The sequence below is a fragment of the Glycine soja genome, chromosome 2 (assembly GCF_004193775.1).
Source record: "Glycine soja cultivar W05 chromosome 2, ASM419377v2, whole genome shotgun sequence".
In the NCBI taxonomy this organism is placed as follows: domain Eukaryota; kingdom Viridiplantae; phylum Streptophyta; class Magnoliopsida; order Fabales; family Fabaceae; genus Glycine; species Glycine soja.
Window position 1 is genome coordinate 42846368 of NC_041003.1, and position 25043 is coordinate 42871410.

Sequence of the window (25043 nt, forward strand, 5' to 3'; positions counted from 1 at the left end):
TAAGTTAGGATCCAAGTACTTGTGATCTGCAACATCACTAGGTGTGTCCTTTTTGAGAAATTCTTGTTTTATAGTTATGCTTGGTGAGCTAATGTGGTGATCTTGTACATTTGGTACCTTGGAGTCATGATGATCAAAATTCAGAAGATATGATTCCCATGCAGTAGAACTAGAACCTATGGCTGAAAGTGTTGTAGCCCATTGCATGTGTGAACTCCAATGTACGTAGTTTGGTAATATTCGGATTCTCTTGATCCACCTGCACCTGCTTGGTTGCTCGGCAACCTTGATCATACTTGTGACTGCACTCGAAAAGTAACTCCTACAAATTATTATTAGCAAGAAATGAGTTAGATGAGTAATCTTGTAAGGGAAATTGGTTTGGTAGAATGTGAACGATATGATGAGTCTAGATTAATTATAGGTTAATTTGTAATCATATATGTTTACTTGTTCATTTAGAAAAATATAAATGTATCATCAATTATATAGTAAAATCGTCAGCATTGTCTTATAGTTTATGTTAATAGGAAGTTTGTAAAGTAACTACCAAGCTGTTTAAAGAGAAGTTTTCGTACTAAAGTCTTATCATACTTGTATGCGACCAACTAAAACGATAGTTGATGTTAAGCTTTTAAGGGACAATAAGAAAGTAAAAGTAAAATATAAATGCTATACAAGATAGATGAGTAACTGCATAAGAAATTAGACATGATACAAAATTAAATGAGCAAATATTATGACACTTAATTAATGGAGGAAAATATTATAAAATATTGGTTATATTTAAGATGATTTGCATGCATGCATAAAAGGCTGCTGAAGGCACTGGTGAGGTGAATAGATTTGCATAATTTCAATCTTGTAAAAGAGGGTAGAAGGAGATGAAGAAAAACATTAGAGAAAATTACTAAAAAGAATCTCATGGGGAATGATATCTTTAAAATTTTGGTATTTAACTAACTAATGAGATTGTGTGATACATGTAGTGAATTTGATCACCTAATAGAATAAAGTTACTGTTTTTATTGTTATATTAATAAGAGAATCAATTTTCGTTATACAAAAGCTTGTTTGTTAATTCTTTTTAATTGTGTCAATATCTTTTATTTTGTTGATAGTATTCTCAACGTTCAGCTAGGCAGCAATATATCTCCTAATTTTAAGTTGGTTTCTGCGACTAGTTCCTCCACATGCACTGCTTGTGTTTATTTTCTATTTCTCAGTATGGATCAGAGGCTCGGAAAGGAACTGTTCACGGCTTCTACAGTAGTAGCCTATATTAAAGTCAATTTCTAATGTGAAATACAGACCACTCTGTTGATCAGTATTTTGGAGTAATAATATATTTTTGTTTTGCCGTTTCATTTGTATCCCTTTCCCCTTAATTTTTCTCTTTATTTCCGGAAAATGTTAAGTAGTTCCGAATTATTATGTGTTTATGATCCCAACTAATTTTTGAATAAGTAATAGAGTTTTTTTATTTATTTATGGAAGAAAAATTGATAACCTTGAATTTGAATACATGTGAAGTGCATATTAATTAGTTTTTTTCTCCTTAATTTATGTGCGTATTAGTTAAGGCCATAATTATTGTTTTTGGCAATCAGGCCATAATGATTTTTTTTTACAATCAGACCATAATGATTCTAAATGATGTTATAATTTTTTTCTTATTTTTTCATCATATTATTTATCATATCAAATTTATTTACTTTTGACTCTTTCTTCCGTTTATCCATAAATTTTTAAAATGAGTGGTTATTATTTCAACAATTTCCTTCTTGGGAGATAAGGAAAAAAAGCCTCAAATAAAGAAGACATTACATGTGTTGCAACTTTATTATATGACGTATACTCTCTCAGAATTATAATCTTTCCATGGAAAATAGAAATTAAAAGAAAAGGAAAAGCAATGATTAACATATATATATACCTAGGAAATTCAGAATTCGGGATTCCCTTTTGCCCATACTTCCTCCATGCATGATTACCATCAGTGGCAAAAAAAAAAAACTACTCTCTATTCAACAAACGGAAGAAGAAGAAAGAAAAACAAACCAACAAAAAAATAAACCTAAAATTGACTTACTGGGCGGAGGGAGGTCCATAAGGGGGAAGGGGGGTCTCAGTGAAAGAGAAGGGGGTGGGCCAAGAAGAAAGAAGAAGGAGAACCTTGGGAGAGAGAGCAAAAGGGAAGGAGAAAAGAAAAAAAGAAGAAAAGGAGAAGGTGGAAAGAGGAAATATTTAAAAGTGAGATTTATATGAAATATACTAAAAATTATCTAAGATTCTAAAATAATATTTATCATTAAAAAATAAAAAAAGATCTTGAGAGATCTACCAAAAAATGTCTAAAATTTTAACTTGAGATTTAACACTAAAGATATATATACTAGTTGAGTGTGTCATCCAATACTAATGACTGAGGTTTGATTGTGATGCTTAGGGTGACTTTAGGATTGTGTCTTTTTCTTAAAAAAAAAAAAAGAAATGTGAATGAATGGTACTTGACTACTTGAAAATTAATAAATACAGAAATATTAGGATAATGTGTTGATAATATTTTTTAGAAAAAAATATTTTAATTTTTTTAACTATGATCTTATTGATATTTATTATCTTCTATTTTTTATAATTTACAATTTACAGAATTAGAAGTTATGGTCTGCAATAACTACTTATTTCCATTTCATTTTTCTACCTTTGTCTTTAAATTTTATTTTTGATTTTTTAATTAAATAAATTTTAACTTTTTTTCTAAAATTTTCAAATAATAACCAAACATGTTCCGTATTCTTAGAAATGTGATTCCTAAAAATACAATATTCTACTGTAAAATAAATGTCCTTTGAAATTAGAAGTTATTAAAAAATTGGGTATAAAAAAGTGAGAATTATATAGAAAATAGTAACCGACAAATATTGCACCAAGAAATCTACCTGTTTAAAGGCTTCTAAATGGAAAAACATAGGTTGCTTTGGAGCCTTCTAAACTTGATCATGATTTTAGGTTTGTTAGAATATCTCTAGCAAATTACAACCGAAATATATTGGAGGGTAAACTAAACAGAGAGGCAAAAATAGGCAGTAATGACCTCTAAAGAAAAAAGTTAGTTATAAGGTTTGTCTAGTGTCTGAGGGGAGAAGAGAGGAGGTGAGAGGTGCTGGTTTGATTCTCCTATTAACAAAAAAATTAATAATTAATATTTGTCCATAACTAAATTAAAAAAACAAGCTTAAAGTCGTGTAAAAGGTGTTATTAAATAGATGTGCACAACTAAAAAAAATAAACTCAAGAAAAAAAAAGAGATGCATTTGTTTTAAAAAAACACAATTACCCTTAATATACAAATTTGAAGAAAAAAATAGTTTTGCATGTTATATGCAATTTTTTTTTTGGTAAGCATGCTTTATGCAATTCTTAGTTTTTCCTGGAACGCTCATACTCGTGTAAATCTATAAGCAGATTGTGGTCAATTAAAAAGTTTGGTTTGAATAAAAAATTATATTTGGAAATATTAATTTTAAACATAATACATTGCTTCAATAATGTTAATAAAAGTACTTTTAGATGTACAACTATTTAAAAGAATATGACTTTTTTAATTAAATTAATATTTCTTAAAATTTTACATTATTTTTAGTACATGCATCTCATTTTTTAAGGGTATTTGTGTCAATTTATAAATATACATCTTCTTTCTCTCACATTATTTTCAAACAAATAAGAGAAGACAAAAAAATTATACTTTTTTTTTCTTTTTTATCAAACAACTGAAAAAATATCTCATCTTTTTCTTCTATTTTTCATTCCACTTTATTATACTGTGAAAGGCAAGGTGAAAGATAATTTTTGAAAGTTTCACGGAGAGAAAGAAAAATAAAGAGAATCCAGATATATTTATACATTTATAGCAAATTAACAATCATTATTCTTGTAGTAGCGGCGAGCGATGGGAACATCCTAAATGCAACTAGCTATTCCTGAGATATTAATATATATGACATGTTTTAAAACAATTATGTCTAAAAACAATTTGTTAAAAAATATTTATAATATTTTTAAATGAATTATTTCAACACACATTAGGCTTCCTAATAGTTAAAAAAAATTCTGATAGCTTTAGCTCCTATTTCTTACATTTATTTTACATTACCTCTGACCTTTTTTCTATTAACATTACATATACTATTTTCTTTCTCTTCCTTTTTTATTTCACTCTTCCCTTATAATTATTAATAATAGGATTAGCAAATGGAAAAGCCAATTGGTTAATGATCTCCTAAATAAATATTAGAGCATTTGTCATATCTTCCCATAAATACATTTCACTTGATCACTTTTAGTTTATTCTTCATGATGTTAACTAATTTTCTCCTATAAATTAGTTTCTATTTGTCTTTTCTAATATTGACTCTTCCCTTTTTCAAAATGGTCATACTTAAATTAGTTAATCTTTCATGTATGTTGTCTTTGTTATCATAGTTGTACATCCTCATGACCATAAATTTGACTAGACTTGCAACAAAACAATCAGCTAGAGAATCATTTTTTCTTGTCCCTAACAACATATTCTAAATTTAGTAGTTCTAAATATGATACATATATCCTTGATATTTGTTTGTCTTTTGTTCATTCACTTCATTCAATTTATCTTCTTCGATCGTTAACTATTGAATTTATTCTTAGGATTTAACTGAGTTTGTGGAATGAATATCAATGAATTGTTTGAATCAGTTGATATACTCAATATATCTGAACATCATGCAAATTTTAATGTTTGCCTTCATACTCCTCCCCATATTGTATCCGATGGCATATGGGGAGGACATATCACAGAAGCCCCACCTTTAAGATCATCTTTCTCGTTATTCCTACTTCAAGTCATTGTAATCTATACTGTAACACGAGCTTTACATTTTCCTATAAAGAAGTTAGGTTTACCATCAATCATTTCACAAATGATGGTACGTTCTCTCCTCATAGTGTATGCTTAACTAAAATATAGGTTTCATTATTCTCATTGTTGCAATTGAAGAACAATAAGGAGACTTTTGATGGATTGATTTGTTATCAATACGGTTATTATTTTTTTTAGGATCAAGATAGTTATTATAAGAATCTTAAATCATACAAAAAATAGGAAAGTTAATATATATATATATATATATATATATATATATATAAACATGAGTACTTAACCTATTTATTATGTTGTTGTTATTTCCTTCAAAAGAACATTAGTTTCATGGTTATAGATAGATCTTGGTCCTAATTTAATTTTTAAATTGAATTGTGTTGAATAAGAATTGTGCTATGTCTAACAAATTTATCTTTTTTTGAAGGTCGGGCTAATTATAGGACCATCATTGAACATATTGGAGGAAGACAAGATTATGTTGTTTCCTTATGGAAGTCAAGATACACTTGCTACGATAGCATCACTTGGTCATGTGCTATTTGTCTTTGAAAATGGTGTAAAAATGGATTTTAGCATTACCACCAGAATAGGAAAAAAAGAATGGGTCATTGCCCTTGTAGGATTGTTATTACCTCTGCTAATTGGTTATACACAACTAGAAATCATTTCTACACTTTTAACCCAAGGTAATGGAGTAAATAACCATTCAAGTGTTGTTATTTTGATGACACAAAGTATAACTTCATTTCCAGTGATTGCTTCCGTCCTCAATGACCTTCAAATCCTAAACTCTGAACTTGGAAGGCTGGCATTATCTTCTGCATTGGTGGGTGACATACTAAGTAATATTCTTATAATTTCAACTGTGGTCTTTGATGTAAATCAACAAGTAGATGGGATTGGGGTAAATTTGGTGTGTTTTTTTGTCCTAATTATCATCATTTTCTTTATCTATCGTCCAACAATGTTTTGGGTTATTGATCACACACCAGAAAGACAAGAAGTGAAGGATATTTATATTAATATTATAGTTGGGATTCTCTTTACTTTGGTTTGGTGTTCAATGCTCTTGAAACAAGAATTCATTCTCTTACCTTTCCTTTTAGGATTGGCTACACCAGACGGACCTCCATTAGGGTCTTCATTAGTTAAAAGGATTCATGTTTTTGGTATAGAATTTCTTTTGCCAATCTTTGTTGCTACATGTGCAATGAAGATAAATTTTGGCTTAAATTTCACGATAATTACAACTACAACTACTATCCTTGTTGTCTTTTTGGGTCATCTAATCAAAATGATAGCATACACAACATCTTCACTCTTTTTCAAGATACCGCTAAAGGATGCTATGTCTCTTGCCATTCTTCTAAACTGCAAAGGTGTTGTGGAAGTAGCAATGTATAGCTCTGCATTAGACAAAAATGTACGCTTCTTTTTCTCTCTATTTATTTATTTATTATTTACCGATCTATCTATTTTATGTGTGTATAAATCAAGAAATTATTAGTTGACATATAATCCGATATTATTAATTGTTTTTTATTGACTAAAAAAATTAAATACATAACATATAATAGTTAGTACCATCAACATGTAGTCATCTAAGACCACCTAATAATTTCTCGTATATATGTGTGTAAAAGAAACATACCATGTGAAAATTAGAAGAGTAAGAAAAATTAATCTTAATTATCTATTCATGTTTATGTGGACATAATTGACTCTTCTAATTAACATCTCATGATTTCATTAGATGTACCCTTATATGCATTGTTAATCAAATTTTAAATTTTACTTTCCATTAATTATTGACTAATGCTTATACAGGATCTTGAACCTGATATTTACACAGTGGTTATAACAACAATCATGATCACAAATAGTATTGTGCATTTGATGGTGAAACGTTTGTATGATCCTTCAAGGAAATATGTTGGATACCAAAAAAGGAACATTTTTAATTTAAAACCAGACTCGAATCTTCGGATACTAGTTTGCATTCATAAACAATATCACACAATCCCTATCATAAGGGCTCTTGATCTATGTACCCCTACACCAGAATATCCTACCACCGTGGATGTTTTGCATCTAATTGAACTAGTAGGTCGTTCTTCCCCTATTTTTGTTTCTCACAAGATGAAAAAAGGTGTTCTCTCTCACACACGAAACTCCTACTCAGAGAATGTCATCCTTTCTTTCAAAATCTATGAAGATGAAAAAAAGGGTGCAACAACAATAAACCCCTATACAGCCATATCTCCACCTACGTTGATGCATGAAGATGTGTGTTTCCTTGCATTAGATAAAGTTGCATCAATTATCATTCTTCCTTTTCATCGAAAATGGTCCATTAATGGTAAAATTGAGCATGAGGATAAGACAATAAGGTCATTAAATTGTAAGGTCATGGAAAAGGCTCCATGCTCAGTTGGAATATTAGTGAGTCGTTTTGTTCATCAAAGAGATTCACCACTTCGATTAGCCATGATATTTTTGGGTGGAAATGATGATAGAGAGGCTTTGTGCTTAGCCAACCGAGCAGCCAAAGACTCTAGTGTTAACCTTGTGGTATATCACATTACAACCAATAACAAGGATGAAATCCAAGACGTGGACACTATGCTTGATCATGCGATGTTGAAAGACGCTAAGAAAGAATGCTCTAATTTGAAAACTGTTATTCATAAGGAAATAATAGTAGAGGATGGAGCCCAAATATCTTCTATTCTTCGTCAAATGATAGATGAACATGATTTTTTTATAGTAGGGAGACGTCATGGCATTGTCTGTCCTCAAACAAAAGGACTTCAAGGATGGAGTGAGTTTTCAGAGTTAGGTCTCATAGGTGATTTTCTTGCTTCTACAGATCTAGAATGCAAATCTTCTGTTTTGGTAGTGCAACAACAACAATTGTTCCATTAATGAAAAGGTATTTTGGCTGCATAAAAAGATCAATTTATTTGTTGTGTTTCAAAGCATAGTTATGTGGTAGCGAAAGTAGTACATGACTATATTATATTTGAACATATATATTTAGGTAATAAATTTTGTAACAATTACTTAATAATATATTTTTAACATACATAGATTTTGAAATAAAAAGTCATACATTAAATAAATAAATATTATATTAATTAATTTTGATAATAAACTTAATAAATTATTAATGCTAATAATATATTATAGTTATTAAATACAATAATGCCAAAATCCAATTTCATCTAGAAAATTAAAAAAATACAAATATTGAGAAAATGTTAAAATGAAAAATAAAAATAAAATAATGATAACAACAAAATTCAAAATCCAAATTTTTTTTTTGCCGTTCTTGTTGGCAATTCAATTCAAAATTATAATATAATTCAATTAAAAAAATGATTGAATTTATAAGTTTATAAATGAAATAAAAAAACAAAAAAATATTTTGAGAAATTTAGTAAATTTTATTTGAAGGATTTGGGTCACAGTTCCACATACATTTACATTTCTGTCACATTCTTTTTTCATGTTAACAACATTTCTCACCAGAACTCTAGATTTTTTTTCTCTCTCATTTATCTAATGGATATTACTATTTACACTCTCATTAATGGCTATTTGCACTCCCTTTTCCCTTTTAAAAGATCAATATTACCAAAATACCCTTTTATTTATATAAAAAGTATAAACCGTATTCTTTGCACTCTATCTTCGTTGTTCTCTTAATCCTTTGTATTTTCTCTTTTATCTATAAAACAGTATTAAAATTTTACCTTAATTTTGTTTAATTACAATCTTTTATGAACATATGGTAGTTCATTAAAAACATTTTTATCAAATAATCCATATTGTGCACACCAAGATAAGGCTAATTTCTTTATTTTCATCATTCTAGAGAGAGAATTAGTTGTATGGTTGGTAAGGAAGCAAAAGACTTATTTTGAAGGCAGTTGGCAATAGTGATGATAACTACGCAAATAAATATTCATTAATAACGACAAGTTTATCTAAAAAGTTTGACAATTATTGACAACATGTGACTTGTTTTGGCCAAATGAAATCCTGCAGGTAATTTTAAGAAAGGAAAGGGAGGTAAAAAAAAAGTTTGGAGTCGTTTTTCTTTCCTTTATTTTTCGTTCTTTTAATTTCAATAAAAGAAGAAGGTATATTAATAACAAAGTTATTCCCACAAAAAGACAAAAGAACAGTGATACACCACACTTGATAAAAACATATTTTTATTATTTTATTTTATTAAATATATTAAGTAATAAAATAATATACTTTATACCTTTATATTTTATCACTCGGTGTTGGATGATTTGTTTTACTGTTTAAGGTTGTTTGTGAATTTTTTTATTACACAACCAATTTTCTCTCACATGTGCACTCATAGTCATTTACTGACAACACTCAAGGACCTTATTTTCATTTTTTTTTTCTTTCCTTTAGGGATAGCAAAATCCTCTTTTCATATTTAACTTCACAACGAAGTTTAGTAAAATATAAGCTTTGACAAATACTTTTAAAAAAAAAAAAATTGGCTTTGACAAATACCTGGATGTACAATGTTAAAATATTTGTATTGTTTGTTCGGTTCAAAGAGCTAGACATGAAACACTTTTGAACTTAGTTTTTGAAATTGGCCTTCGATGAAAAAGTACAATGTATTTGAGCAGTCAAAGAATACAACATCAGAAATCATTTTGAACTTAGTTTTTGAAATAGGGGAGGAACGACCTACTAGTTCAATTAGATGCAAAACATCCACGGTGGTAGGGTATTCTGGTGTAGGGGTACATAGATCAAGAGCTCTTATGATAGGGATTGTGTGATATTGTTTATGAATGCAAACTAGTATCCGAAGATTCGAGTCTGGTTTTAAATTAAAAATGTTCCTTTTTTGGTATCCAACATATTTCCTTGAAGGATCATACAAACGTTTCACCATCAAATGCACAATACTATTTGTGGTCATGATTGATGTTATAACCACTGTGTAAATATCAGGTTCAAGATCTTGTATAAGCATTAGTCAATAATTAATGGAAAGTAAAATTTAAAATTTGATTAACAATGCATATAAAGGTACATTTAATGAAATCATGAGATGTTAATTAGAAGAGTCAATTATGTCCACATAAACATGAATAGATAGTTAAGATTAATTCTTCTTACTCTTCTAATTTTCACATGGTATGTTTCTTTTACACACATATATACGAGAAATTATTAGGTGGTCTTAGATGACCACATGTTGATGGTACTAACTACTATATGTCATGTATTTAATTTTTTTAGTCAATGAAAAACAATTAATAATATCCGATTACATGTCAACTAATAATTTCTTGATTTATACACACATAAAATAGATAGATCGGTAAATAATAAATAAATAAGTAGAGAGAAAAAGAAGCGTACATTTTTGTCTAATGTAGAGCTATACATTGCTACTTCCACAACACCTTTGTAGTTTAGAAGAATGGCAAGAGACATAGCATCCTTTAGCGGTATCTTGAAAAAGAGTGAAGATGTTGTGTATGCTATCATTTTGATTAGATGACCCAAAAAGACAACAAGGATAGTAGTTGTAGTTGTAATTATTGTGAAATTTAAGCCAAAATTTATCTTCATTGCACATGTAGCAACAAAGATTGACAAAAGAAATTTAGTAAACAGTTTTGAACTTAGTTATGAAATGAGCTAGACATGAAACAGTTTTGAACTTAGTTTTTGAAATTGGCATTCGATGAAAAAGCACAATGTATTTGAGCAGTCAAAGAATACAACATCAGAAATCATTTTGATTGCCAGAGAAGGCTAAACTTCATGTGAAAATGGTTGTATATGGAGTTTAGGCGCATGTAATTCAAAGATGTATAACAAATGGATTATTAAGAGTATCAGAGGTCATTACACTTGTCTCGCACCAACGCTCAGACAAGATCATCGACAACTCGACAAACACGTCATAGCACAAATCATCCAACCAATTGTCAAAACAAACCCAATCGTCTCCATCAAGACGTTGATTACAGAGATCAAAATGTTTATGAATTATACCCCATCCTACAAGAAGACATGGTTAGCAAAGCAAAGAGCGATGAAGATGATTCATGGAAACTGGGAAGAATCATATGCCAAACTGCCAAAACTTTTGGGAGCTTTGCAATCTTGTATTCCCGAGACTGTGGTCGTTGCTCAAATAGAATCCGTGTATGAGGGATGAGAAATTGTACCGAGCAAAAGAATGTTTAAACGTGTCTTTTGTGCATTTGGTTCATGCATTAATGTCTTTGTATATTGCAAACCCATAGTACAAGTAGATGGTACATAGCTTTACGAGACGTATATTGGCACACTGTTGATAGCTACCACACAAGATGAAGCTAACCATATCTTCCTGATTGCCTACGCCATTGTAGAAGGGGAGATAACTTTAGCTTAAGGGTTTTTCTAAAGAATTTGAGAAGACATGTTACTCCACAAATTAACATTTCTCTCATTTCAGACCAACACTCCTCAATTATAAGTGCCTACAATAGCCCAAGTAACTAATGGGTTCAGGACACATCCCATTTCTTTTGCTTGCGACACATTGCACAAAACTTTCTTCGTGGTAACTCAAACTGCAAACCTTTAAAGAAACCACTCATGCTGGCTGGTGAGAATCTATTTTATGTATTCGCTAAACTTTACTTGGAATCAAATTTTATAACGTAATAGATTGGTTGAATATTTACAAGTTACGCATACACAGAGAAGATGCACTGGCGACATCTTGGGGATATCGATGCGAATAAGCCAAGTGTAGCTGAATGGCTTGATCAGGGTACAATGCTTCGATGAGGGGAAACATTGGAGACATATGACTATCAATTTGTTTGAGTCTGTTAATTCCATGTTCAAAAACACAAGACATTTGTCGGTGTCATCGTTGGTTAAGGAGACGTATTTCAAGACCGCACAACTCTTTGCTATTAGAGGTCGACAGACTCAGGCAATGATCAACTCCGGCTCACAGTATTCTGAAGTCGTCTCTGATGCAATGAATAGCGGTCAACAAGAATCTAAGACACACATTATAAATGAATTCGACAGACATAATCACATTTTTATTATAACAGAGACCCAATCTCCACTTCAAACACCCAGACCACCGGAAGGTTTAGAGTAATATTACAATCCCAAAAGTTTGATTGTGGTGAATATCAGGCTAAACACTTACCGTGTTCTCACGTCATGACTGCTTGTAAATTTATCAATGTTGATCCCATGAATTATGTGCCGACGCTATTCACTTTTCAACATATTTTGCACGTCTACGATAACTCCTTTGGTTTACTGTCACATGAATCAATGTGGCAAAAATATGAAGGAGATCAGTGGGGTCCTGATCCAAGGAGAAAAAGAACTGCAAAAGGTCGTCCCGTTTCAACTCGCATTCCTACTGAGATGGACGAGGACGAAAATGAACGAAAAAATACAAAAAAAAAATGTGGAATTTGCCGGTAACATGATCATAACAGAAACAATTGTCCTAACATATCTTCATCTTAAGTTTTTCCTTAGCTAAATGTGTCTGTTTAAGTATTTTATTGATAATGCAGTATAATATTTTTCTATAAATCAATTGTTAAACAAAAAGTCCTATAATTTTTAATTAAATCTAATGACATAACAAACTAATTATATTTAGTAATATAATTATATTACAAAATTCAATTTTTTTTAAAAAAAATATTCACCTAAAAGATATGTTAAGTAAATTAAATAATACAAAAATAATTATATTTAATAATATCATTTTCTTATTAAAAAATTAATTAAACACAAAATTATAAAATTTAATTTAATAAATATGTAAATTTAAAACTAATTAAAAAAATTATATAATATAATATTTATATTTTATAATTTTTTAAATTTTTTTTTAAAAAAAGGCTAAGTACGGAACTCGGGGTAGCCAAACCCGACTTCCAACTAGCATTACAAAACCAGTGCACTTTGGGAATAAAAGAAAAAAGAGGTATAGATTAAAAAAAAAAATAGAGAGAAAGTGCATTCAAGGAAAAAAAAACCTTGTTTGTTCCTTTGTTTATTGGACCTCCTGATCTGTTATCAATGCATAATTAAAAAGTGGAGCTAGGTATATGCAGGAAAGTGACAAGATTTGATATTCAACCCCATTTCTGATTTATACTTATGAAACTTGTTTCCCTTCAAAAAAAGAAAACCTTGTTTCCCTTTGACCTACGTACCCACATGCATAATACCCCTAACTGAAGCTATTGGTAAAAGAGCCATTAGTTTTCATTTTGTTAATCCTTTTATTTTGTAATCTCTTCTTTTGTCATTGCCTATTATTTGCTAAAGAAAAAATAATTTTACGAATTGGATTTTCAGTGGTTTTCACGCCCTGATGATTGCTTAGAAAGTAAACGACCTATATATATTTGTTCAAAAATATGCACGCTTTAACAAAATTAAGTGCAAACTTGCAGAAGAAATTAATGGATACCTCTTCAACACTAATGGATTAAAATTAAAGAATTCAACACTACATTCATCCAACAGATAACATTTAATTTAGTTATAACTTTTTTTTCAAGTTTTCATCTAAACTATTCACTTACATTAACGGTCCAAATCAGTGCTAGAAAGAATTGGAGGCACACTTGCATGAGAGAATCTATTTTTGTAAATTGTGATGTGTTATTGGAGTATCATCCTTAACTGATAATATTGATAATATGTTAATGTTTCTTTATAAATAAATGTTAATTGTTAAAATGTTAACAATGAAAATCAAATCCATAATTTTGTTTTTTTTTCTTAACCATTAAACCTATCTTTTATCTCCCGATAACATACTAATGTGAACATGGTTTATATTGTGTTAGGGTAGGACTTTTTCAAAGATGGATTGATTTCAATGAGTAAAAACTGGGATAAAAAATAAAATATGATAAGAATAAAATAAATAACAAATAATAATTACTGAGCTCACATAAATCAATTAGTGTGGAGTTCTTATAACTTAACCACAAGTGTTAAGTTCAAATTTTGAGTTTAAGTATATAATTAATGTTAAATACTCAAAGTGGGAAGTCCATAGCTCACTAAGTTATAAATAACTAATTCTTTCTCCTAAATTCAATCTTATCCAAATTATAAGATGATATTAAAATATATTTTAGAAATTGTTGTTAGGCTTATTGTGTCACCCGTTATGAGATCACACGTAGATATTTGTCTTGCAAACTTCACGTTTGAGTTTGACATGAGGAGATGTGTTGAAAATTTTACATCAATAAATGATATGACCAAAATAATGTATATTAAGTAGGGGACTCTATAATCTTATAATCCAATTTAATAGGATTGAGTTAGATCTAAACCTAAATCGTAAGACAACTAATAAATTCCAAAACATTTTGTGAAATGATAAGAATTCAATTTCAGGAAGGCTTATGGTGTGTTTGGTTTGCATTTTCAATTTTTGTTTTCATTTTCTGAAAAATGTTTCATTTTCAAAAGATTAGAATTCTGAAAACATGTTTGGTTTGACTTTTTGTTTTTTGCTTTCAAGAAATAAAAACACTGAAAATGCGTTTTCAAAAGGAAATGTATTTTTAGATTTGATTAAAATTACATTCCTTGTCGTCGCGTTTTCATTTTACCCAAAATGAGGTTCTTGGTTTTTCAACTGAAAACAAGATTTTATTGTTTCCAGTTTTTGGTTCGTTTGGGAAAATATTTTCACTGAAAATGTTTTCAAAAATCCAACCAAACACATTTCCATCACCATTTTCTATTTCTAGTGAAAATGAAAACAAAAAACAACCAAATCAAACACCCCCATAAATATGTTTTTGGTCTTTGAAAGTTAGCGTTTTTTCATTTTTCGTTCCAGTAAGTTCATTTTTTCTAATTTTAGCTCGTATGAGTTGATATTTTTCCAATTTTACTGTAATTTTAGTTCGTATGAATTGATATTTTTTCAATCGTATTTTTTTCAATTTTAGTTCCTTTAATGTTCTAACTTTTTCAATTATATTCCCCACAAACCCAAGCTTACAAGAACCAAACTTAGAAAAATACAAACTTACATAGACTAATAAAAATGAGTAAAATTACATACATGCATCAAAATTGAAAAAACTCAAATTTATAGGATCTAAAATTAGAAAAATAAACGTGCATGGACCAAAAATAAAATAAAAAAAACACTAACTTATGACAACTAAAAACATATTTAAGCATTTCAGGAATTAAAAGTATGGCCAAGGTTAACCAATGGGGCACTGATTAAGGAAATGAAAGGAAAAATATTATTATTGAGATGCGTAAAAATGTGTTATCCTATAATCTTTAACATGCGCTCCTATGATTTCTATTAAAAGTATTTTTCTTAAAAAAACGGAAAGAGGGCGTAGAAGTAAAAGCGGATTGCAAATAGTAATTTCCCATAGAAAACGTAATCAAAACTAACCTCTGGGTTGAAAAGGCTTTGCTTTCCATTAAAAAAAAAAAAACGAAATGGAAGCGCATCCAAACGCGGCCATGCTGAGAACCCGAACTATAATACCTTCTCCTCCACCATCACTCGCCCTGAGTAAGAGGCTGCCGTCACCGTCACCATCACCGTTACCGTTACTGTCACCGTCCGTTATCCTCTCCGAACCCGTGAAACCCTCGTTCCACCGGTTTCCTCTGTTCTCGAATCCTCACACTCTTCGAACCATGACGCTCTCCAAGTGTTTCTCTCACTCCGGGCCCAAACCCGAATCCGAACCCGAACCGGAACCCGATTCACCTCACACTCTCGTTGTGGTTTCATTCTACAAGTTCGCGGATTTCCCCGACCACGCCCTCTTGCGAAATCCCTTGAAGCAACTGTGCCAACGCCTGGTACTCACTTTCTCTATTCACTTTTAACACATTAGGGTGAAAAATATGTACGACAGTTCATAATATTAGTATCTGATTGATAGCCTTTTTTTTTTTTTTGCTTTCTACTTAAGTTCTTAGTAAAACAATTGTGTTTAGTATATATCTATAAGCACTTGAGAGGAAGTTGAATGAAAAGAGTTTCTACAAAAGTTAAATGCTTAAGTAGTTGATTTTAGCTTATGCAATAGGTTTGGATAATTTTAGTACCTATGGAGAAGTTTATCCAAACAAGATTATAAGGTTATTTTTAACTATTTTTGAATTGGGATTTACATAATTTTTTTTTATTGGCAAATGTCAGTTGTTAGTATTCTTAGTTTTTGTTAGGGGAGGATTTGAACCCATGACCTCTCCTCCTTTCCTTCTTCCTTCACCACTAGACCAACCTTATATCTCCTCGGATTTACATGTTTATAATTTTTGACATTTAAAAAAAGTATTAAATTTTAAATGATAGATTAAAAGGAATTGACGGTTAATGATATCAATGATACTGATAAAGATAAAAAGATGTTAGTTTGAAATGATTAGAGAAATTTTTTGACTAGTTTTTTTTTTGGAAGGTATTTTTTGACTAGTTATGTGAACAGTTTGTGCATTGCACTGCCAAAGGAGAGAAGACTAAGAATGTTTAATTGAGAGACTTTCTAATTTATAGCATAAGAGTAATTTAACAATGTGGAGTAGATTTAACATGATGAAGTGACAATGCTACATACTTGATATGTCCATCCAAGTGCCAGGTCAACTTGATAACAGAATTAGATAGCTTTAGTTAGAGTTTGTTATAATTAGTTAGTTAATGGTACAAAATCTTGACCCCTATTGTATTTATGTATTGTAGTGGTGTAATGATCTAATTAGAATGAATTTTATGTGAATTATTCACTTGGTTTGTTGAGGTGTGGTGTCTTACCCATCTGATGCCACTCAGCGTGTTTCAGGTGGAATTATTCTTGCACCGGAAGGGATCAATGGCAGCATATGTGGGACTCGGGAGTCAGTGGAGGAAGTTCTTACGTTTGTGGAGAGCGATGATCGATTAAAGGGGCTAAGGCGAGTGGAATCACCTGTTAGTCCTGAGGAGGAGGCCATCCATCATGGGCACAGTGCCACTTCTCCTCTTGCTGCAGGGGAAGATGCGCCCTTCCGATGGGATCATGTGAGGGTCAAGTTGAAGAAAGAGGTAGAGTTTGCAATGCCGAAAGAATGGACTGCTTTTGTTGAATTTAATATCGATAATGTATGCAAATAAGTTACAGATGTTTGTTTTTGTTGCAGATTGTCACTCTTGGGATGCCTACTGTGTCGCCTATTGAAAGGGTTGGAAAGTATATTGGCCCAGAAGAGTGGAATGCTTTGATTAGCAATCCAGATACAGTGAGTAGCTAACTTTTTATTATCAATCTTTTCTTATCTCTGTTGTGAGGCTCTGTCTTTTGTGTAATCTTACAAGCTATGAGGACCTAATATATTAAAACATATATATGGAGAAGTACAGTAGTGAATTTCATGTATAGCAAGTTGGGAAGTGGAAGACATGGTATTGGTATTGTATATGCCAGAAATGCTGAAGTTTCGTTGTTATTGACATTCTCATGTGCAGGTGGTAATTGATGTGCGGAATAACTATGAAACCAGAATAGGAAAATTTAAAGGAGCAGTTGATCCTTGTACCACATCATTTCGTGAATTCCCATCTTGGGTGGATGAGCATTTCCAGCTTACTGAAACAGATGATAGGGAGCATCCAAAAGTTGAGGTAAACTCAGTCCAACCTGCTGAAAAAGAAATGGATAATAAAAGACAACATATGCCACGTGTTGCAATGTATTGCACTGGAGGTATTCGATGTGAGAAAGCTACAAGTCTACTTCTCAGCAAAGGTTTCAAAGAGGTGATTCTTCCCTTAAATGTTATTGTTTGGTTCAAACAAAATTGTTGAGTTTTTGAAAAGTCATTTGATCTCTTTTTTTTTTTTATTGAAGAAAAATAGACATAATTTTCTTTTGATAATTCTTGGTCATGATATATTAATATCTCAAGGGGAATTCTGGTTTGGTTTGGAACTTGTTGTCAATGCCAAAACCTATCAAATAGGTATAGGAAAGAACAGATGTTAGTCTTATTTATGTTGAAGTCTTGTCAAATATACTAATAACACTAATATGTTTTAGTCTTTCATTCAATATGCATATATGCTGCATTATTTTCCTAGGAATTACTTTATTTTGCTGTTTGCTAGTCTTCTGTTAAACCACTATGTTTCTTATTTAAAGTGCTATGCATTCCAGATATCCACCTTCTTAACATACACAGATTCTTGTTGATATTTGATAAACGAGTCAATAGTAATATTACTGCTGCTATGAATGTGATCTTTGCTAGTTGTTGGTTCAATTTTTATTTTTTTTACTGATATACTACATGATTTTGTCATATGTTTAAAAACTTTGTAGGTTTTTCACCTAGAAGGTGGAATTCTAAAATATCTTGAGGAGGTTCCAGAGACAGAGAGCCTCTGGGAAGGGGAGTGCTTTGTTTTTGACAAACGAGTCTCTGTGGAGCATGGTTTGGTGCCCGGAAATTTCAAGCTCTGCTATGGTTGCAAACAACCTGTGAGTGATGCTGACATGGAAGCCCCGGAATATGAATATGGAGTCTCTTGTCCTCACTGTTTTGCACAGAAATCAGATGAAGAGAAGGAAAGGGCTCGAGCTCGACAAAGACAATTTGAGAGATGGGGAATCATAGGAGGTCCAGATAAGGGTCGCCGGCCAACTTGTGAACAGGAAAGTACTAATAGGAAACCAAACCAGCTTTCACGTTCTATTTAACTAGTCAGATATGGAATGATGAGATAACATCTTCCATGTTTGTTTTGAACAAATGTTTGTCCTCTTGTGCTAAAATACTTGAATGTGTTAGTCTCTTCTCTTGAATGTGTTCGGAGTGCACAAAAACTATAGATGTACGTTTGTTTCTTACATATGATTTCCAGTCTTACGATCCATTTTTGGTTTCTAGTCTCTTGAGAATGGTCACCACTTTTTGACATTCAAATGTGTAATGTAACAAAGAATGCTAGAAATTTTGTTCTTCTGACACTTTTTTACTCTTTGTTATCGAGTAAAATATCGTGAAACCCGTTTAAGAAATTGACCCAAGTTATTTAAATGAACTCACATTGAATTTCACCCACTGATCATAAAATAGAGTTTTTGGAAAAAGGGAGCGAATAATGTGTTTCTAGTAATCTAATGTATATTGTAAACAATTTGTCTAATGCAAACACCATTTGCTTGGCATGGTTGAATGTATGTGTTAAAGGAAGGCTAGATTCTTTATTTGATTATAAAATCAAATAATCAAAGTCAAGTATGACGATAAGACTGCTTCCAATTCATAACTTTTCGCACTCATTTGTGATACCTGTCTTTGGCGTACGAGAAGATACATGCGTCTTAATTCACCAAAAAAAAAATCATTAGGATATTCTTAATCGAACAATTTACTTAATAATTACTGGGAGTAAATCATTAGGATAGAAGTTGTGTTCAGAAGAATTTTAGAATTTTGTCTTTAACCTTTACATTCTGATGCTTTCGCGTCATTGTTCTCGTTGGCTCTTTCAATTAACCAAAAGGAATTCTAATAGGAATTTCAGCACTTACTATTGATTCTGAAAAGAAGAGAAAAAAACTCTTAATAGTAGAGACAAAAACTCCATCAATTTTCTCATATTTCAGTTTCAATATTCAAGCTTTGTTTCTCGATGCTGATTACTACTCAACATATTGTTTTGTTTTGGATGCATAGCTTGGTTTCTCAACATTCAACAAGCAAATAAAGACACAACGTATTGAAAAGAGGAGTTTTCAGTGCTATGATATTCATCTATGCACCAAAACATCGGGATTCTATGATACAATACAAGACGACGTCTACGGTGGACCAACCCTTTAATCTGCCATTGATTAATCTGGTCTCATGATCATAACATACATCCTCTCACACAGGATTACAACATCGAATCATTCCCTTCCATATACTCTCCCTCTGTTATCTACACCTTTGTCGCCGACATTGCCGGCAAAATCCTTTGCCGTCGCCGACGAACCCCACCATCCTCCTCAACATCACCATTTCACCAATAATCTACAACCGCCACCTTCAGCCACCTTCAGCCACCTCCGCCGCCGCAAACCAACGAGGCTGTTTGGCGTCATGAAATGGAGGAGGGAGGGGATGTCGGAGAAAAAGAAACTGGAAAATAGACCACTTCTCCGTCCGTAACCTTCAATTCGCAAATCAAAACACAATTAATCAACGTGGGTTCAAGTTTTGATGGTCAAATCGAGCTTGCGATTGAGACCAACGCCGACGATGACGCTGGGGAGAAAGCTAATGTCCTTCTCGAAGCCCGTCGCACCTCCGAGCACGAATCTCGCCGTTGTCATCGACACCGAGAAAGCAACACAGTCGATTAGCCTTATTGGTGGTGACAGAGAAGGGGTTGCCAAAGGTATTGGCGGTGAGCTTCGTCGGAGGAGGCGCGACAAGCTTCACGGAGGATGTTGTAATCCTGTGTGAGAGGATGTATGTTATGATCATGAGATCAGATTAATCCAATGACAGATAAAAGTGTTCCACCGAAAATCACTTAATAAACCGATCCACCGTAGACGTCGTCCACAATACAATTGGACACTATTTGTTTATTTCAAATACAAGTATGGAGTCAAAACATTACTTAATGCAATTGCTCAACGCTGCCAAAACCATTGATCATCTAAAACAAACCCATGCTCTTTTTCTCAAACTCCTCAGGCAACAACCACCCCATCATTACCATTACTTCATGGGTCGTTTGTTACACCAGGTTCTCCGTTGCACTGGTGAGAAAACCAATCTTTGCTATACCCACCAACTGTTTGATACAATGCCAAACTGCCCCAGTAGCTTCCTTTGGACCTCCCTTATTCGTGCACTCCTATCCCATCAGGCTCATCTTCACCATTGCATTTCCACTTATTCTAGAATGCATCAAAATGGCGTTTTACCATCTGGGTTCACCTTTTCTTCGATACTTAGCGCGTGTGGGCGAGTTCCCGCCTTGTTTGAAGGAAAACAAGTGCATGCCAGGGTGATGCAGTCAGGGTTTCATGGAAACAAGATTGTGCAAACTGCACTCCTTGACATGTATGCAAAATCCGGCTGTATAAGTGATGCGCGCGCTGTGTTTGATGGGATGGATGACAGGGATGTTGTTGCGTGGACAGCGATGGTTTGCGGGTATGCCAAAGTAGGAATGATGGTTGATGCACAATGGCTCTTTGATAAAATGGGAGAACGGAATTCTTTTACTTGGACTGCTATGGTTGCTGGATATGCAAATTGTGAAGACATGAAAACTGCCAAGAAATTGTATGATGTCATGAATGACAAGAATGAGGTCACTTGGGTTGCAATGATAGCAGGTTATGGTAAGTTAGGTAATGTGAGAGAAGCCAGAAGAGTATTTGATGGCATACCTGTGCCACAAGGTGCATCAGCTTGTGCAGCAATGCTTGCTTGCTATGCACAACATGGATACGCAAAAGAAGCTATTGACATGTATGAGAAAATGAGAGAAGCAAAGATCAAAATCACTGAGGTGGCAATGGTGGGTGCTATTTCAGCTTGTGCACAACTTAGGGACATTAGAATGTCAAACACACTAACAGGCCATCTTGAGGAGGGTTGCTGTGGTAAGTCCTTCTGTTATTTGTTGTTATTATTTTGTCAATTCAGGAGTTATAAGGTTGGTTGGGTGGTAAAAGGAGAAGGGAGAAAGAAAAAGGTCGCTGGTTCGATTACCCATGCTAACAAAAACTAACAATTAAAAACTACATTTTCCGATAAAAAAGAAAAAATTATTTTTGTCAATTCAATCCATTTAGATCAAAATGTTTCACACTAGCCTTTGTCCTTTAGCTTGATTGGAACTCATTGTTCTTTTATTTCAGATAGGACACATATTGTTTCAACTGCATTGATCCATATGCACTCAAAATGTGGAAATATAAACTTAGCATTGAGCGAATTCACTACAATGAGATACAGGGATGTGTATACTTACAGTGCAATGATTGCAGCCTTTGCTGAGCATGGGAAATCACAAGATGCTATAGACCTTTTCTTAAAGATGCAAAAGGAAGGATTAAAGCCAAACCAAGTCACATTCATTGGTGTCCTCAATGCATGTGGCTCTTCTGGTTATATCGAAGAAGGTTGTAGGTTTTTTCAGATTATGACTGGGGTATTTGGTATTGAGCCCTTACCCGAGCACTATACTTGCATAGTTGATCTCCTTGGGAAGGCTGGGCAACTAGAAAGAGCATATGATCTAATAAAGCAGAATGCATCCAGTGCTGATGCTACAACTTGGGGTTCTTTATTGGCAACTTGCAGGCTTTATGGTAATGTGGAACTTGGTGAGATTGCAGCCAGACATCTCTTTGAGATTGACCCTGAGGATTCTGGAAATTATGTGCTTCTAGCTAACACTTACGCGTCAAAGGATAAATGGGAGCATGCACAAGAGGTTAAGAAGTTGATTAGTGAAAAGGGAATGAAGAAAAAACCTTCAGGGTATAGTTCAATTCAGTGAGCGATCAAGAAGCACTTAATCATGTAATGATGTTCTTCTGATCACTTGTGTACTGGCCAACATTGTTGAAGGTTTTCAGTAATCGTGGTATGAGCTTTAAATTATGACTATGTTTATTTTGCTGTATGCTAGTTCTTCTGCAAAAACCACGTTTTTATTATTATTATTATTATTATTATTATTATTATTATTATTATTATTTAAAGTGTTATGCGATCCAAATATCCACCTTCTTAACATGTACATTCTTGTTGATATTTAATAAACTCATAACAAGCCAATAGTAATATTACGGCTGCCATGTATGTGAGCTTTACTAGTTATAGTTTCAAATTTCAATTTATTTACCGACATGCAATATGCTTGTCACATTTCTATTTAAAATCTTCGTAGGTTTATGAGTTCTAAAATGTCTTGAGGAGATTCCAGACTCCAGAGACAGAGAGCCTCTGGGAAGGAGAGTGCTTTGTTTTCGACAGAAGAGTCTCTGTGGAGAGCATGGTTTGGTGCCAGGAAATTTCAAGCTCTGCTATGGTTGTAAGCCCCGGAATTTGAATATGGAGTCTCTTGTCCTCACTGTTTATCACTGAAATCAGATGAAGAGAAGGAGAGAGCTTGAGCACTACAAAGACAACTTGAGAGATGGGGAATGGGGAATCTCGCTGGTCAACTCGCCAGAAAGTACTAATAGGGAACCAAACCATTCTATTTAACACATGTTTGATTCACGTTTTTAACACGTTTCATAGAACATATCATTCTATTTAAAACATGTTTGGTTCAAATCAGAGAACATGTTTCATGGAACATGTTTCATATTGATTGTTTCATCGAGGGAGAGGCTAACTCGATTGAGGCTAGCTCAATTGATTGAAAATGAATATGAATTGCTGTAATTTCTTGTAATTATTTCCGATTTCTATGGATAAAAAAAACTAATGTTTGACCTCCTCTTCTACCCCCTCTTATATTCGGAGTTTGACCTCCTCTTCTACCCCCTCTTATATTCGGAGTGCATGAAAGTTGAAACTATAGATTTACGTTTGACTCTTTAAATATGATTTCTTGTCAAACGAACCATTTGGTGTGTAGTCTCATGAGAAAGGTCACAGTCACAACTATTTGACATTCAATGTGTATTGTAACCAAGAGGAATTCTTGAAATTTTGTTCTTTGACAATCTTTGATGCTATTGGAGTAAAATGTAGTGAAGCCTACTAATGGAAATATATTGGCCCAAGTTACTTAATGGAACTCACACCGAGTTTCACCTAATAAAAATAATATGGTATGAGAAAAGGGGTACGAATAGTGCTTCTAGTTATCTTGTATGCTGTAACCAATTTGTCTAATGCAAACTCTATTTTGTTTGGCATGATTCTTTTTGTGTTTCAAGAAAGCTAGATTAGATTCTTCATTTGATTATGAAGGTCAACAAAGTGTTTTGGATATATAGGTTGGTTTCTCAACAATCAAAAAGCAAAAAAAGACACAGCATGTACAAGAGAGAGGATTCTGAGTACTATAATAAGCTACTTGGTAATGCATCAAAGCATCCTAATTCTATGATACAGTATGCCACTATTTGTTTATTTCAAATACAAAGATGGCATCAAAATCAATCCAAAGCTACTTCCTTTTACTTTGAATACTCTTGTGGGAAAACATCATTGTTGAGTTCCTTGAGTGCTTGGAACACTTGAGAACTTCTATCAAATATCTGAGCCCTTCGGTTGTAATCAGTAGGCTCTTTTCCTACATCTTCACCCATTATAGCTTCCCTTTCCAAACACTCCAACAGCGCCACAACCCCCTTTCTTTCTCCACACTTGTGTCTAAACCTTGCCATTCTACTCCTACCCTTTTCCTCATCATCTTCTTGTGGTTTCATCTCAGCTTCCAAACCCCATTTTGCACACCCTACCACAACAAAACCACTGTTATTACTATTCTTTTGTCGTTGCACAATACAAGAAGCATGGTAAGGCCAAGAAATGCTGACCTTGAAGCTCAAATCTCTCACACTACTATGAGAGACAAGGGTTTGACAAGGAAGAACAAAAGGGTTGTTGGCTTTATTACTCATAGAAAGAGAAGAAGTGGCTAACATGTGGGCATCAGCAACATATAAAGACCCTTTCATGTCTGAGGACTTTGGAACTTGGAAGGATTATGATTATGTATGAATGTTTGTGTTGAGATGTTATATATATACGAGGTTTGAGCAGAGTGATGGTGACCAACGTGTCCACGTGTCAGTACCAGGTTAAGATATACACGTGCCATCTTTCTAGCATAGTGACAGGGCTTTCGAGATCATTGGAGGATGTCCTCTGGAACAAAGAAAGAGGCCACGTGTTAAAAAGAGTGATGCATATCTACTACCAAAAGTGTGCTGATTTTCCTGCCAAAAGTTTGGTCTAATTCTTTTTTTAAGTGGGAGTGTTTTTAACATTAAAGATAGGTCTAATTCAAATCCACAAATCGTAACGTACTTTAAATTAAATTTACAAAAATGACAGAATT

General features: G+C 32.8%; 5 protein-coding genes across 6 annotated transcripts; 4 read left to right on the forward strand and 1 right to left on the reverse strand.

Moving 5' to 3' along the window:
• The first annotated feature begins 1227 nt into the window (after positions 1–1227).
• Positions 1228–6701, forward strand: LOC114376536 (cation/H(+) antiporter 3-like). Its single transcript, XM_028334705.1, has 3 exons — positions 1228–1269; positions 5349–6347; positions 6678–6701. Exons 1-3 carry the CDS (start codon positions 1228–1230, stop codon positions 6699–6701), a joined length of 1065 nt encoding a protein of 354 aa, XP_028190506.1.
• LOC114371757 (cation/H(+) antiporter 3-like) lies at positions 6693–7860 on the forward strand. Its single transcript, XM_028329102.1, has one exon. The coding sequence runs from the start codon at positions 6740–6742 to the stop codon at positions 7847–7849; it is 1110 nt and encodes a 369-aa protein (XP_028184903.1). The 5' UTR covers positions 6693–6739; the 3' UTR covers positions 7850–7860.
• Positions 7861–15415: 7555 nt separating this feature from the next.
• On the forward strand, positions 15416–18972 carry LOC114395918 (rhodanese-like domain-containing protein 7). Its single transcript, XM_028357792.1, has 5 exons — positions 15416–15823; positions 16800–17051; positions 17147–17245; positions 17472–17762; positions 18325–18972. The coding sequence occupies exons 1-5, from the start codon at positions 15452–15454 to the stop codon at positions 18700–18702; spliced, it is 1392 nt and encodes a 463-aa protein (XP_028213593.1). The 5' UTR covers positions 15416–15451; the 3' UTR covers positions 18703–18972.
• Positions 18973–19577: 605 nt separating this feature from the next.
• LOC114395929 (putative pentatricopeptide repeat-containing protein At5g37570) lies at positions 19578–23485 on the forward strand. 2 transcript variants are annotated; one of them, XM_028357808.1, is made up of 3 exons: positions 19578–21615; positions 22003–22604; positions 22911–23485. In XM_028357808.1, exons 1-2 carry the CDS (start codon positions 20601–20603, stop codon positions 22515–22517), a joined length of 1530 nt encoding a protein of 509 aa, XP_028213609.1. In that variant the 5' UTR covers positions 19578–20600; the 3' UTR covers positions 22518–22604; positions 22911–23485. The 2 variants fall into 2 exon arrangements, with proteins under 2 accessions (XP_028213609.1, XP_028213602.1); XM_028357801.1 differs by having other exon boundaries at positions 19579–21615; positions 21874–22604.
• A 437-nt stretch (positions 23486–23922) lies between these two features.
• Positions 23923–24695, reverse strand: LOC114395945. The gene has a single exon (XM_028357817.1). The coding sequence runs from the start codon at positions 24658–24660 to the stop codon at positions 24157–24159; it is 504 nt and encodes a 167-aa protein (XP_028213618.1). The 5' UTR covers positions 24661–24695; the 3' UTR covers positions 23923–24156.
• Positions 24696–25043: the final 348 nt, after the last annotated feature.